The sequence below is a fragment of the Heptranchias perlo genome, chromosome 6 (genome assembly GCF_035084215.1).
Source record: "Heptranchias perlo isolate sHepPer1 chromosome 6, sHepPer1.hap1, whole genome shotgun sequence".
Classification (NCBI taxonomy): domain Eukaryota; kingdom Metazoa; phylum Chordata; class Chondrichthyes; order Hexanchiformes; family Hexanchidae; genus Heptranchias; species Heptranchias perlo.
Genome location: NC_090330.1, coordinates 75546461 through 75561440, shown reverse-complemented (window position 1 = coordinate 75561440; position 14980 = coordinate 75546461). Strand labels below are relative to the sequence as shown.

The following is a 14980-nucleotide window of genomic DNA, read 5'->3' as shown; positions in this document are numbered from 1 at the left end:
ATATCCTCTCTCTCCAGTACTGCAATATTCTCCTTAATCAATACTGCCACCCACCTCCAGCTCTCCTTTCTTTCTTTCTCTATCTTTCCTGAACGCCTGTATCCAGGAATATTTAGTATCCAATCCTGCCCTTTTTTGAGCCAGGTCTCCATTATCGTCATGACATCGTATTCCCATGTGGCTATTTGCGCCTGCAGTTCACCAACCTTGTTTACCACCCTTCGTGCATTTATACTGCAAACCAGTCTTAAACTTTCTTGTACTTTCTCTTAGTCTGATCCCCCCTAATACTGTACTATTACTTGCTCTAGTGCTATCTTTCTCTCCCAATGCTTTGTGCCCCTTGTTTCTCCTTTCCAATGCTACATCCTGGTGCCCATCCCCCTGCCAAATTAGTCTCTGCCACAGGGTCTGGGTCGTCAGAAAGCCAGATGCAGAACTGCAACATCTGCTGAAAGGACATCTGCAGCTAACATGCACCATAGGGCTGATACAGTGACAGAATCAGTCATGTGCAACCCAAAAACTGCACATCAGGCCACCTTTACCTTAATTTTTGTCTGTCACCGGATTCCTTGCCTGTTCAGCCTTAGCAAAAGCTGTTAATTGGTTGCCCTTGAGTCGGGTGGAAAATTTGCATGTGCAATAGGCAGAAGTAAAGGCAGGCCTGGTAATGAGACAAAGTAGGTCGTAACGGTCTTCCCGCTTCATTGTGCTCCCCACTGATGGAAGAGCTCCAACTTTAACAAATGCTCAGAAGAAATGGGCCTTCTCTGATCAGAGGATTGTAGATGGACAGGCAGCAAAGACCAGTGGACCAAAAAACGGGAAGTGCCTTTTTCTTTCAGGGCCTTGGAGGTCAAATGGAGCCCCAGTGGCTCGCGAGGCTTGGTCTGCAAGATTCAACTTAAAAAACTTTAAAAGAAAAATTAGAAAAACTAAAAATAATATACCTGCAGCCAGCTCCAGGCCCCTTGTAGCCTTCAGCTCTGCAGCATCTGTGGTCTGCCACAAGCAGGGCTACATGCTTCTTTTACCAGAGGCACTTGTCAAAGGAGGTGGGACAGAGGCAGGGGGGCAATAGGCCTAGTTCCAGAAACACAGCATTGGTGAGAAGAATTAGCCCTGCCCTCTCACTGCCATTTACATGTAGCAGGGTGGGCAAGTGATGGCTGTTGTAATCAGCCCCCAGTGATGGTGGCAGAGAATGTTGAAGGCAGTTTTTTTTGGGGTGGGAACAAGGTGATGGACTTCCCCGGCTGAATTTCCTCCGTTTTGCACTCTGAGATCAACTGAAAGTGGGTGGAATCCTGCATTAAAATCTAGCTAGGTGTTCTTGTTTTCTGGAGGAGAGCAGGGGTTTCTCACCGACCGTGGCTGTTTTTTGCTAATACTTCTCACCATTGTTTTGTTTTTGGAACTGAGTTCTGGATAATTCTGCAGGGTTACTACTAGACTTGCAGGAGATTGGAGAACTGCCAGGGAACTGTGAAAATGGCAATATTCAGCTGTTTCTCTGGGGTTAAGAAATTGTTAGAACCCCCATAAAATTTCAGGGGCACTGCATTTTCTAATTTACTGACCATGTACCACTTGGCTCAGTGCTTACCAAAGTGTCGCCAACATTACTTCCATGATGACGGCACCCTCTGGTGTAAACACATGGAATTATATAATGGCCCAGAATTTGCTGGAGTGGGGCACCTCATGGCATTCCCTGTTAGTTAGATTTATTCCTGCAGTCTTCAGCTCAAAATCTTTTTGCCCACAAAATTGAAGGAATTGCGAGCTGATAACGGCACAGTGAGAAGAACTGGTCATCTGGGACCTGAGTGAACAATGGGACAAACAGTGTATCTCCTTAACCAATGAGATTCAAGGATTGAGAAATAAACAGTGGACTGAGAAGGAGGGTGAAATAGAGGGGGTGAATTCAAAAATCAGGCACAGAGAGAGAAATAAAGAGAGGGAAAGAAAGAAAGAGAGAGAAAAACAGAAAGGAAAAGTAAGAAAATAAATTTTAATTTTTAAATTTTACATTTTTAAAATCTCCAACAGCAATTCACAACCTGAAGGAATGGGAGTCCACAGTTTTAATTGTTCACTTTCTGGGCAAGCGAGGTTGATTGGCAGTCATTAACACTTATCACGTCATTAAAGGGGTACTTATGCTGTTAATTACTAGACTTAACTTTCTGTAGCGAATTTAATTGTCAATTAATGTGGAGGTGCAGCAACTTCATGAAAATCACAGGAAGGTTAAGTGCAAGATGCCATCTTCACGAGGCTAACGGCGGAGTGGCGCAAATCGGCCAGCAACTTGTGGTGATTCACAATTCACGGGATATCTCTTCCTCGCTATAAGTTGATGGCCGATTTGCACATTAATAATGGCGTGCGTCATTTCCATGCCGTTATTTTTTCAGCAAAATCTGGGCCAATATAGTTTTGATTGCTATAATGAAAAGAAAGAAAGAATTTGCATTTATACAACACCTTTCATGACCTCAAGTCGTTCCAAAGTGCTTCGCAGCCAATTAAATACTTTTTGAAGAGTATTCACTGATTTAGTGTAGGGAAACGTGCCCATCAATTTGAACACAGCAAGGTCCCACAACAGCAATGAAATAATGACCAGATAAACCGTTCTAGTGATGTTGGTTGAGAGTTAAATATTGGTCAGGACACCAGGAGAACACCCCTGTTCTTTTTCGAATAGTGCCATGGGATCTTTTGCCTCTACCTGAGAGGGCAGATGGGTTTAACATCTCATCCGAAAGATGGCATAGTGCTAACAACTCAGGGCCAAGTAAACTTAATGAAACAACGGCCTCAAAGGGGCCCGATCCAGTCTGGAGGAGCTAAAAGGTCCTAAAGGAACAGAGATGTAGAAGTAGCAGGGATATTCCAGATAGAGCAAAAGTGGCTGGAATTGATTAAAGGGGATCAGATAAGAGGATGGCACCAGGAAGGAACCCAAAGAGACTGTGGAATTGTGTTGTAGTGCCAGACAGCTGAGAGGTATAGACAACAAATGGTAAGGACCATGGTTACATGAGAGGGACCTGTAAGGAGCAAGATGGAGAGGTGTAAGTTCTTAATAGAATTCAGTGATTTCTGGCGCTGCATGAAAAAAAAGGCAAGAAATTCTCTTGTTTATGCTTCAAGTAATTTATTTAATTATTCCTTCTTGAAATTTAAAGATATTGGGTACATCGTGGGTCACTGGCTGCCTTCAGGCCTATGGTAGTCTAAATGAACTCACTCTACATTGCGGTAAGAAGAGGGTCACAGTAATATGCTTCTTCTAGCAACATGGAAAAAAACATTCATTTATTTAAAGAATGATGAAGACTACCTCACACCATTGTTCCCTAATCAACATCAGTGTGGGAGCATCATCACTAGAAGGACTGCAGCAGTTTGTGTAGAAGGACCACTGCAACTTTCTCAGGTCAACTAGGGATGGGCTGTCTTGCCAGAGTCATCCACATCCCAACAACAAATTAAACAAAAACACAGACATTTGGGTAAATGGACATTAGCCTCCTGTGTGATTTCTAACAGCTGTCCTCCCACATCAACAAAGATTAACTGTCTCGGTGCTGAATTTAGATTATCCTCCCTTTTGCCCAAAGGAGAGACAAAATAAACAGTGAAAAATCAGCTTAAGTGTCAGCCACTAGTGGGAGTTGACAGATCAACTAACTCAATCATTACCACAAGGGAATAAAAACAGCTTTCATGGAGAAAACATCATAAGCTTTGATAATTCTTAAATGATAACAGCGAAGACACAATACTTGAACTCCTGTTCATTTATTGTTTTGTGTCTCTTCTCAAAGCCTGAAAAAATCTCAAGCAACTGACCAGATATATTTATGGTACGCTAAGATTTCCAATGCCCTAAAGCTAACTGGGTGTTGTTCCAATGACAGACTGCTTTCAAAACATATGAGTAATAGCAATGGATTGTAAAGATAATACATGCTGATTCTTGTTTGCCTGAGGTGCTAATAACACAGAGGTTTTAAAGTAATTCATCCTAAAAAAACATGTGGAGGTAAATTTTGAGAGATTCCACTTTAGGCTTGCTGGATGGGAATGTGAATTGGAGAATTGGACACAAAAGTCAGTACGCCTTATTTATGTTGCTCCTGATTTTACCGTCATTAATTTTAATGACCAGAAAAATCAGGAGTGCCACAAGCCGAGTGCAGAAATCGAATGAGATTCCGCATTGGGAGTGGAGTCTCTGAAAATTTACCCTATAGAATTCTCTCACAATTCTCCCAGACACATTGCATGGCTATTTAAATTGTATTATTATATCTAGATTGAACACAGAGATGGGACAAGGCATTTTGCAGTTCTATTTCTCCAATTTTCTCCCTTCTTCTGAAGGAAGTGACTATTGTGAGGTACAGTTCCATAAGCTTCAGCTGCCCTCTCTCTTGCCCAAATGCTCATTGTGAACCCAACCAGTGAGCATCAGCAGGCTATTAGATTGTGCAGAGAATCATAGCTGGCTCCAATCCTGCTCTGACCCAATGGCCAAACAGCAGTGGTCACTGGACAACAATTAGCCCTAAGCTGTTGAGGGTCACCGCAGGGCTTCAACTGTTGCACTGGTTGAGATCAGCTAACTTGGAACAGAACAATAATGAAATCTGGGACCTTCCGATCAGTACTGCAACATATTTTGTTGCATTTTTAATGAATTTTCCAATCCAGTTAATTTCTTTAAGTGAGAAAATGTATCGTAACTTCAAATGTATAAAAATCTGGAACAAAGTTAGAGTAAAGTGGTAAACTGCAGAAATCTTTCAAGGCTTAATGATTATTAAATATAAAATTATATTGCCACAAGTAAAACAATTTTTCATCAATAGCAGAATACCAGCCAAATTCAAGCATTTAAACTTTACCTTAGAAAAACACAAGATATTCTTTGATAAATAGAATGTCGGTGTTGTTTTTATGAATTAATAGCAAATGAATAATAAGATGCACAGTTTATTCCATGAGTGACGATGATATGATTATGTACAGGTATCAGAGACATCGGAGGGTAATGAGCCCTTCCTCAGGACAGGGTAATTTGCACATCTCACAGGCATCTCATTGTACATTGACAATGCAGCCTGGAAGTTGTGAGACTCCATTCCCAATGCTGTGTTTCATTTGATGGCAATGTAGATCAGAGAATTGGACACCCAGAGCGGTGTCGCACAATATCAGTTCTTATTTGTCAAAGACCTATAGTTTATGGATAAATAACCACCAAATAACATCAGCCACATAACTCCCAGGGGCACAGGTGTGAATGAGTTATGTTGGTTACAACATAAGTAGTTTATTTCCTGTAAACAAACAGTCCCCAATGACTATTCAATTTGTAAATTGAAGTACTTTAATATGGTTTGTGTTTATCATTATTTGATAATGATAAACACAGAGGATCTGAATGGTACAGTGACAATAGACAAGCATAGGAACTGACAGAGGGGTGAGCATGATTGCAAGATATGTAGATATTTATGGCCAGCCTGGTTATGACAACGAAATATCACACATATAGTTACATCATACGGGAGCACGGATTGGAGAACCTGACACAGAAGTACATGCATCTAATTCAGGGCACTTTTGATTTCCTGACCATTTATTTTAATCACTGTAAAGTCTGGAGTGCTAGAAGTCGGGTTTTTTTTAATTCACTCATGGGATGTGGGCGTCACTGGTAAGGCCAGCATTTATTGCCCAAACCTGATTGCCCTTGAGAAGGTGGTGGTGAGCTGCCTTCTTGAACCGCTGCAGTCCATGTGGTGAAGGTTCTCCCACAGTGCTGCTAGGTAGGGAGTTCCAGGATTTTGACCCAGCGACGATGAAGGAATGGCGATATATTTCCAAGTCGGGATGGAGTGTGACTTGGAGGGGAATGTGGAGGTGGTGTTGTTCCCATGTGCCTGCTGCCCCTGTCCTTCTAGATGGTAGAGGTCGCAGGTTTGGGAGGTGCTGTCGAAGAAGCCTTGGTGAGTTGCTACAGTGCATCCTATAGATGGTACACACTGCAGCCACTGTGCGCCAGTGTTGAAGGGAGTGAATGTTTAGGGTGGTGGATGGGGTGCCAATCAAATGGGCTGCTTTGTCCTGGATGGTGTTGAGCTTCTTGAGTGTGGTTGGAGCAGCATTCATCCAGGCAAGTGGAGAATTTTCCATCACACTCCTGACTTGTGCCTTGTAGATGGTGGAAAGGCTTTGGGGAGTCAGGAGGTGAGTCACTCGCCGCAGAATACCCAGCCTTTGACCTGCTCTTGTAGCCACAGTATTTATGTGGCTGGTCCAGTTAAGTTTCTGGTCAATGGTGACCCCCAGGATGTTGATGGTGGAGGATTTGGCGATGGCAATGTCGTTGAATGTCAAGGGGAGGTGATTAGACTCTCTCTTGTTGGAGATGGTCATTGCCTGGCACTTGCCTGGCGTGAATTTTACTTGCCACTTATCAGCCCAAGCCTGGATGTTGTCCAGGTCTTGCTGCATGCGGGTATTCTGACCTTCACACCTGAATTCGTGAGATGTGCTTCTGACCTGCAAAGCTTATTCCCGGGTACACATATTCATAAAATCTACCCTATTGCATCATTAAAAGATGTTACAACACAAATGTTAAACCCACAGACAATTGATGAGGAGGAATTCGTTATGAAGTACAATGGTTTCACAATTGGCTTAGTGGTAACACTCTTGCCTCTGAGTCAGAAAGTTGTGGATTCCAGTCACATTACAGAGACTCGAGCACATAATCTAGGCTAATACTTCAATGCAATAATGAGGGAGTGCGGCATTGTCAGAGGTGCCGTCTTTCGATTGAGATGTTAAACCGAGGTCCCGCCTCCCTCTCAAGCAGATGTAAAAGGTCTTCGAAGAAGAGCATGGGATTTCTCCTGCTGCCCTGGCCAACATTTATCTCTCAATCAACATTACCAAAACAGTCATTTTGGTCATTTCTCTCATTGCTGTTTGTGGGACCTTGCTGTGGGCAAATTGGTCACCGCGTTTCCCTATAATTCACCAGTGGCTCCACTTCAAAAGTACTTTATTGATTGTGAAGCATTCTGGGATGCCCTGAGGTTATGAAAGATGCTATATAAATGCAAGTTCTTTCTTCTTTCTTCCTTGAAAAGCTCAGATAGCATCATAAATCTTAGCTAATTCATAATCTATTTTAAATATGTAAATAGATAATTAAAAAATCAATGGCTTCCTCAAAGCTGAGATCTTTCCTTTATTGCTGAGAAACCTAGCTAAAAGGTCAGAAGCAGGGCACCTCCTAGATTTAAAGGGAAGCCAATCTGGCTCCAATTTTACATGGCTCTATTGGCAGCATGGAGCCTCTATGTGGGTGAGCATGGGTTGCAAAATTGGGCACATAGTCCTTCATGCTTGATTCCCTGCGCACCATGTTTTGCAGTGTAGAAAAATGGGAAGCCCAATGCCAACCTATTTGAATTGGTAAATCAGTTTAAACACATCATCAGTGAGAATGGTGATTAAAAACCTATACCTACCCATAGTGCCAATTAAAAAGTGCAAAGAACATCTTAAAACTAGCAGCTCGAATGCCAATATTTCAGTCCACTTTCTAATCCATAAATCCACACCAAATAGTTTAAACTGGTCCTATACTGGACTTAGTGTTCTCCCTGGTGACTCCTGTTCCATACTTGTCATGCAGCTCCCTCAAATAAAATGGGCATGGTCTTTCCTGTAGAAGTAGATTTTTTGAAGCTGCCAATCAGGCCTGAAAATGTTTCGGATTTTTTATGTGTTTTTTTCGCTAAACCTTTTAGGGTAGGTGGATGGTTAAAATAGCAGCCTGATGCTAAATGGTGTATTCCCAATACGTTCATGCCTGTTGCCATTTTAACTGCCGGGCTGCCAGGAGCCGCCCGCCTGGGTGATGACTTCATTCAGAACCCCCTCCCGATCATAACTACCAATCATGGCAGTGATACCTGTGCCGGAGCCACCAGTGAAACCTAGTACAAACAGGTTCAGCTGGTCAGAACAGGACCAGGTAAGTTTAAGTTTTTAGTTTTTTGAAGCTTTCCTTGTGGACCAGGAGGAGCAGGAGCCGTCTTCTCTGGGCCCCACAAGGAAACATTGGGCTTCTCCTGCCTTGGGCTCCACTCTCCTAACAGCGATTGTCAGCAGACCTCCTCGAGTCCCCGGCAGCAGCTTCCTCCCACGCAAAATCCCACTCACACCTGCTGGCCTCCTCATCATTCCCACCGGGATCGTGCGGAAGTCTGTCCTAGAAGATGGTAATGAGGCCCGGGAATTAAAATGACCTGGGCCTCATGCCAGCACCGTCATGAGCACTTCCTGCCCACCTCAGCCTCCACATGCCACATTCATGCCTGGAGTTAAAATCCAGGCTTCAGAGGGTGAATTTTCACACTGAGAGTTGCGCTGTTTCGATGCCAATGGAAAAGCTTTTGTGTCCACCAGTGGTCAGGAGAGGAAGTTCCACACGGGTTTCTTGGGACAGCTCCTTTGCATATCCATTGGAGTGGGGATTAGGTAAATCCTGTGTAAAATGGGTGTAATCTGCTGGAATGCATTGCAACTGGAGTACAACCTTTAAAAAGACAACTCCGCTTGCACACTCCAGCAGCAGACTGGGGGACAACCAGGTATGGAAGGAGCAGCACTGGGCTCACTCACGTAACTTTGAGATAAGTCATTGATCTTTTATTATACTTCTCAAGACTTTCTACAGCAGGGCCCTCTGGAACAAGTAGCCAAACAAGCAAGCACAGCATGCCACCTGAGCACAGAAGAAAAACATATCATTTTTCTGGCTTGGACCTCCAAGCCCTCCTGGGTATCTGTGCCAGCAAGCCAGCTAGGAATGTCACCTGAAAGGAGAGGTGGTACTAGAACTGAGTGCCAACTCTTTCATTCCCAAGATTGCCCACCAGTACCCCAAGAATTTTAATGACCTCATCAGAACAGGCAAGGTAATGCACTGGACACTCTCCCTTTTCCTCCTTGTCCAAACTGGGTATCAACACATTCTTCAACCCCTTGTAACAATATTTGTATAACTAACCCTGCACAATGAACTTAAGTTAAAGGGGTCTCTAAACCTTGGGATTTTGCATTATGGATACCCAACTCCCCAACCAGCAATTAATTACACACCCAACCCTACAATCCCTTCCTCCAGGCTCATACCTCCACATCTTTTACTTCACCTCTTCTATGCCACTAGGCACACCCTTCTCAACTGCTAGACTTCTTCTCATTAACTCGAACTGCTTGCAGGAGAAATGGATGCAGAATGCTCCTCTGGGTCCCACAAGGAAACCTTGGGCTTCCCCTGCCCCAGCTTCCCTCCCTCTTCACTGACCATGATGTCCTCCTGACTCCCCTCCTACACACATCTTAGTGTAGGGAACTGTTCCCTCCTGCTGCCCAAAATCCTGCTGCCACCCACCAGATAGGTAGTTCTTGCTGCTGGGTTTGGGCTGACCATGCGGGTGAGGCTCAGGTGTTAAAATCTCCCGGGCCTCATGCTGCAGAGGGTTGGATGGTTTCTCATCTGCCTCAGGCCCCCAAGCACCGATCCTGCTCTTAGATAAAACAGACCCCTCTGAATCTGCTGTTTTACAATGCAGTCCAAGGTAACAAAACTATGGAACAAAAATAACACATTGTCTCTGGCATAAAAATTGTAAAATGGTGAGATTAACCAGAAATAATAATTTGACTTGAAAAATGGGCCTGTTTACTAGGAGATTACAGGGCGTTTTGATAGTGATGTTTAAAATTATGAAAGAAATGGGACAGACTGTTTCCAGTAGTTGAAAGATCTATGATAAGGGGATATAGAGATAAGATTAAATGTAAGAGATTTAGGGCAAAGAGCAGGCAAAACTTTTTTATTCACAGGGTTGTGAGTCTGTGAAATGTACTACCAGAATTATAAACAATTTTACAACACCAAGTTATAGTCCAGCAATTTTATTTTAAAATAAAATTGCTGGACTATAACTTGGTGTTGTAAAATTGTTTACAATTGTCAACCCCAGTCCATCACCGGCATCTCCACATCATGACTACCAGAATTAGTGATTGAAACAAAGACCATCAAAGATTTGATTAGATGGGTAGTTGAAGGAAAGGGGGATAAAAGGATATGAGAACACAGTGGGCACATGGGATTAGGACTACTGCTCATGTGGAGGATGAACAACAACACTGGCTGAACATCCTGTTTCCGTGTTGTCATTTCTATGTAATTCTCCTACCTGTAATGATAATGTGACATTACTGTTTAAGAAACTACAAATATTTTAGCCAGAGGCTACTGGGTTCAAAAGGCTTCAAATCAAGTTTTCAGTGCATTACTTATAAAACATTCCTGTTCTTGAAAGAATGTAAGCAGATATCTCTTGTGACTCCGCAAACAACACCCCATTAAAGATTAATGATCATCACCTGACATTAGAGGCCTCTTGAGATAAATGACATCATTACTGTACATGTGATTGATTAAACCAATTATTTTACAATTGCAATCCAACAAGACAGAAGAAAACTTTAATAGAAAATGAGGTGCATGGGCCCGAAAAGTACACTTTGCAGCTAGGAAATACACACTCTATTAAAGTCCTCCAGCATTTGGGATTGTTTAACTTACAAATGCTAATATTTACAGACCGCAGTTGAGCATTAGCCTGCACTGGCATAGATCCTTGTATTCTTTTTTAATATATTAATGGATTCTGAAGTTTGTGACTCGTTAGTTCTACCTATATTATAATTAAATAAAACTGAGGAACAAAGCTGCTGCCATAACAGTTTGCGTTAATCGTGCTGTTCCTTAATTAAGCAGTGCTATACAGGTATGTGCATTGTAGCAGGGAGCTGTGAATGCATTGGTTGGTTGAAGAGTGAGACTGCAGGTCAAATCCTTCAGTTGACCAGTCTATCATTAATTCTCTACCTCAGTTCATGTACTCATTCAGACATTATTAGCAAGAACACTGATTTATGATTTTCACAGAAAAATGCACAGGATCAAGGAAGTCAACCCCCAAAACACTGGGAAAAAATTGTGACTGTCTAAAATCCTTTTATTTTGTTCTTCCCACATCATCAATTTAACCAACACAACCATAAACACATTAACTGGTCATTTATCTCATTGTTGTTTGTAGGACCTCATTGTGTGCAAATTGGCTACCATGCTGTCTACATAACAGTGACTACAGTTCAAAAGTAATTCATTGACTGTGAAGCACTTTGGAATGTTCCAAGGACATAAAAAGATATTGTGCAAAAGCAAGTTCTTTTCTGCATAAAGAGTGCTTGCTGATGCCATTATCAGTCTCATTGGCTTAGATGCATTACGGGGATACATTTTTAGGGAATCTGATCTCAGCGTGGAGTCTTGTTTGATGGAAGCATGGACTGGATATCTGGGTGCAGAGATTATTGTATCTGATTCACGCGTTCCTGACTGGAAAATTAGGCACACTGAACTCACGCCTGAATCACTGATCCATGTTCCCGCCAAGCAAGGCTTTGTGGTGGAGGCAGAGTCTGTGAAAATGTACTGGCTAAAGCTGGGAATTGAGTTAATGGACAGGGTTGTTGTTGAAATAATGCAGGCTTAATGACTGTATGCTACACACATTTAGGGCTCAATTTGCCCGGGAAATTGCGGGTGCGTTGGGGTGGGAGGCTCTGAAAATCGGGGAAATCCTTTTTGGGTTCGGAAGCCGGCTCCAACCCGCAGACTTCCGGGTTCCCCACTGACGGGTCTGGGTGTGCACGTGCCTCCCGAATGCGGAAGTCCCACCGGCAATTAAAGCCGGCGGGATGATACTCGACACAGTTGTTGAGATAGTTTAAGTAGTTGAACTACTTAATTTTCTCCACATTGAGGCAGGGGTGCAATTTTGAAGCATTCTCAGCGTGATTCCTGTGCTTTGGGAAACACTCCAACAGCAATGTGAGCGACTGGTCTGGCGTTGGGAGCTCCGTCTTCATCTTTCTTCTCCTCCTCATCCTTCTCCTCCTCTCCATTGGAATCCTCATTAGATGAAGAGAGCTGAGCAGCTTGTTCCTCATCCACCTCTAGTCCTTGCTGCTGCGCTATGTTGTGCCGAACATAGCATACCAGGATTATCCTAGAGACCCTCGTTGGTGAGTACTGAAGGGTGCGTCCAGACCTGATGGGCATCTTGAGCATGCTAATATCTTGCTTGGTGACACATCTGGTTGTGGCTGGCGTTGTAGCGCTCTTGGGATTCATTGGTGGGGTTCCTCAGAGGTGTCATCAGCCAGGCTTGAAGGAGGTGTGCTTTGTCATCTATCATTAAGGGTGGTTCCAGGTACGAACAGGTCGGGGATGTTGGACAGGCTGAAAGCAATATGGCAGCTCCCAGGGTATCTGGTGCAGACCTTCATGAACCTTTTCTTATGGTTGCACATCAGCTGAACATCAATAGAATGAAATCCCTTGTGGTTGATGAATGCTCCTGGTTGATCTGGGGGTGCTCGGATTGCCACGTGTGCAGTTGATGGTACCCTGTACATGTGGGAAGCCAGCCAGAGATGCAAATCAGAATGCCTGCTCGTTCTGGCTAGCATCATCACAGGGGAAGTTTACACAGCTCCCAGCCCTGGCGAACAATCCTTCCATCATCTGCTTTATGAATTTATGTGCAGCCGACTGCGAGACCCTCAATATGTCTTCAGTGGCACCCTGGAAAGAACCAGAGGCAAAAAAATTGAGGGCGGTGGTGACTTTCACACCTCTGGTAATGCATGGCCACCAGGTCCAGCAGGGAACAGGTCTTCTTCTAGGAGGCTGCAGATGTCTGTGACCACCTGACGTGACAATCTCAGCCTTCGGAAGCACTGTTTTTCTGAGAGGTCAAGGAAGCCTCTGTCTATAGACCCTATTAGATGGGTAGTGTCTCTTGCGACCTCGACCCCTCTATAACTCTCCTCTCTGCTGTCCACCTGCAGCTCCCTCCACAGCATGTCCTCGCTGCTGCTGATGCTGATTGTCTTCCTCATCTGAAGTCCAATCAAAAGCAGCCATGACGCCACCGGTCCTGTGTGAACACCTCCAAACTGTACCGATAAATCTCTCACAACAAGTACTCTCACCAAACCGTTAGCAATGGTATTGAGAAAGCAGTTGTGAGCACTGAGCCTTTATTGATATTGGAACTCCTGATCTTTAATCATCCTCATGAAGTGCTGCTCAATCTTGCGTCCTGAACCCCAGGAAACCTGTGCAGGAGGCATTAATTTCAAGTAATTGCCAAAATCTCCGGAAAGGAGCCTCATTTAAATATTATAATTATGGACCTGCATCTCCGGAACGGATTACTCGGACGCACCCAAAGCCGCCGCGGTTAAATTTGCGCATTTGCTTTTCACATTTTTAACAATTTAACCCCCTCTCCCACCTGTGGTGGTGGGGTTAAAATTCCCCTCATTGTTTCAGAGAAGATTTATATTCGAGGCCACAATTGTTCTGCTCAGGAATTCAAAAACTGGTCTTCCAAAAGCAGATTTTATCTTTACACTTCCAACATTCCTAAGTGAGATACATCAAAGTACCTTTGATCAGTGAGTTCCATAGATATAAGACCCAATTTAATAGAATTTGATAGCCATAATCTTAGAATCATAGAATCATAGAAAATTTACGGCACAGAAGGAGGCCATTCGGCCCATCGTATCCACGCCGGCTGAAAATGAGCCACCCAGCCAAATCCCACTTTCCAGCACTTGGTCCGTAGTCTTGCAGGTTACGGCACTTCAGGTGCACATCCAAGTACTTTTTAAATGAGTTGAGGGTTTCTGCCTCTCCCACCCTCTCAGGCAGTGAGTTCCAGACCCCCACCACCCTCTGGGTGAAAAGATTTTTCCTCAGCTCCCCTCTAATCCTTCTACCAATCACTTTAAATCTATGCCCCCTGGTTATTGACCTCTCTGTTAAGGGAAATAGATCCTTCCTATCCACTCTATCTAGGCCCCTCATAATTTTGTACATCTCAATTAAATCACCCCTCAGCCTCCTCTGTTCCAACGAGGACAACCCCAACCTATCCAATCTTTCCTCATAGCTAAAATTCTCCAGTCCTGGCAACATCCTCGTAAATCTCTTCTGTACCCTCTCTAGTGCCATTACATCCTTCCTGTTTCTTCTTCTTTGGCAGTCCCTCAGGGTCGAGGATGACTTGCTTCCACTCCAGGGGGGTGGGTTCTGCGGTGGCTGAATAGTCCAATCCTGGAGCCACAGACTCTGCCACAGGTGGGGCAGGTAGTGTTTAATAAGGCGGGTGGGTGAGACGCTCTGGATTCTGCGCGCTATTTCCGCTGCTTATGCTTGGCCTCCACATGCTCCACTCGGTGACGCTCGAGGCGATTGGCGCCTTCGCGGATGCTTCTTCTCCAGTTTGGGCATTCTAGGGCAAGTGATTCCCACGTGTTGGTGGGGATGTTGCATTTTTTTAGGGAGGCTTTGAGAGTGTCCTTATAGCGTTTCCTCTGCCCTCCTAATGATCGCCTGCCATTGCGGAGCTCGGAGTAGAGCACTTGTTTAGGGAATCTTGTGTCGGTTATGCGGACAATGTGCCCTCCCATCGCAGCTGGTTGAGCGTGACCAGTGCCTCGATACTGGGGATATTAGCTTGGGAGAGAACGCTTACGATGGTACACCTATTCTTCCAGTTGATTTGCAGGATTTTGCGGAGGCAACATTGGTGATATCTCTCCAGGGATTTGAGGTGTCAGCTGTACTTTGTCCATGTTTCTGATGCATACAGGAGGGTGGGGACCATAGCTGCTCTGGAGACCATGAGCTGGGTGCTGGATTTGAGGGCTCGGTCTTCAAACACTCTGTTCCTCAGGCGTCCGAAGGCAACACTGGTGCATTGGAGTC

The 14980-nt window shown here is 44.1% G+C and overlaps 1 protein-coding gene across 1 annotated transcript in view; it reads right to left on the bottom strand.

The window, feature by feature from the left end:
- LOC137323202 (aspartic and glutamic acid-rich protein-like) overlaps positions 1 to 12259 on the bottom strand; it is a 97848-nt gene extending 85589 nt beyond the window's left edge. The window contains exons 1-4 of the mRNA XM_067986710.1: positions 12023 to 12259; positions 9506 to 9701; positions 8731 to 8833; positions 6496 to 6565 (exon numbers count right to left, since the gene is read on the bottom strand). Of these exons, the coding sequence (XP_067842811.1) occupies positions 6496 to 6565; positions 8731 to 8833; positions 9506 to 9701; positions 12023 to 12259 (606 nt within the window). The remainder of the gene's footprint in view (positions 1 to 6495; positions 6566 to 8730; positions 8834 to 9505; positions 9702 to 12022) is intronic.
- Between the last annotated feature and the right edge of the window lie 2721 nt (positions 12260 to 14980).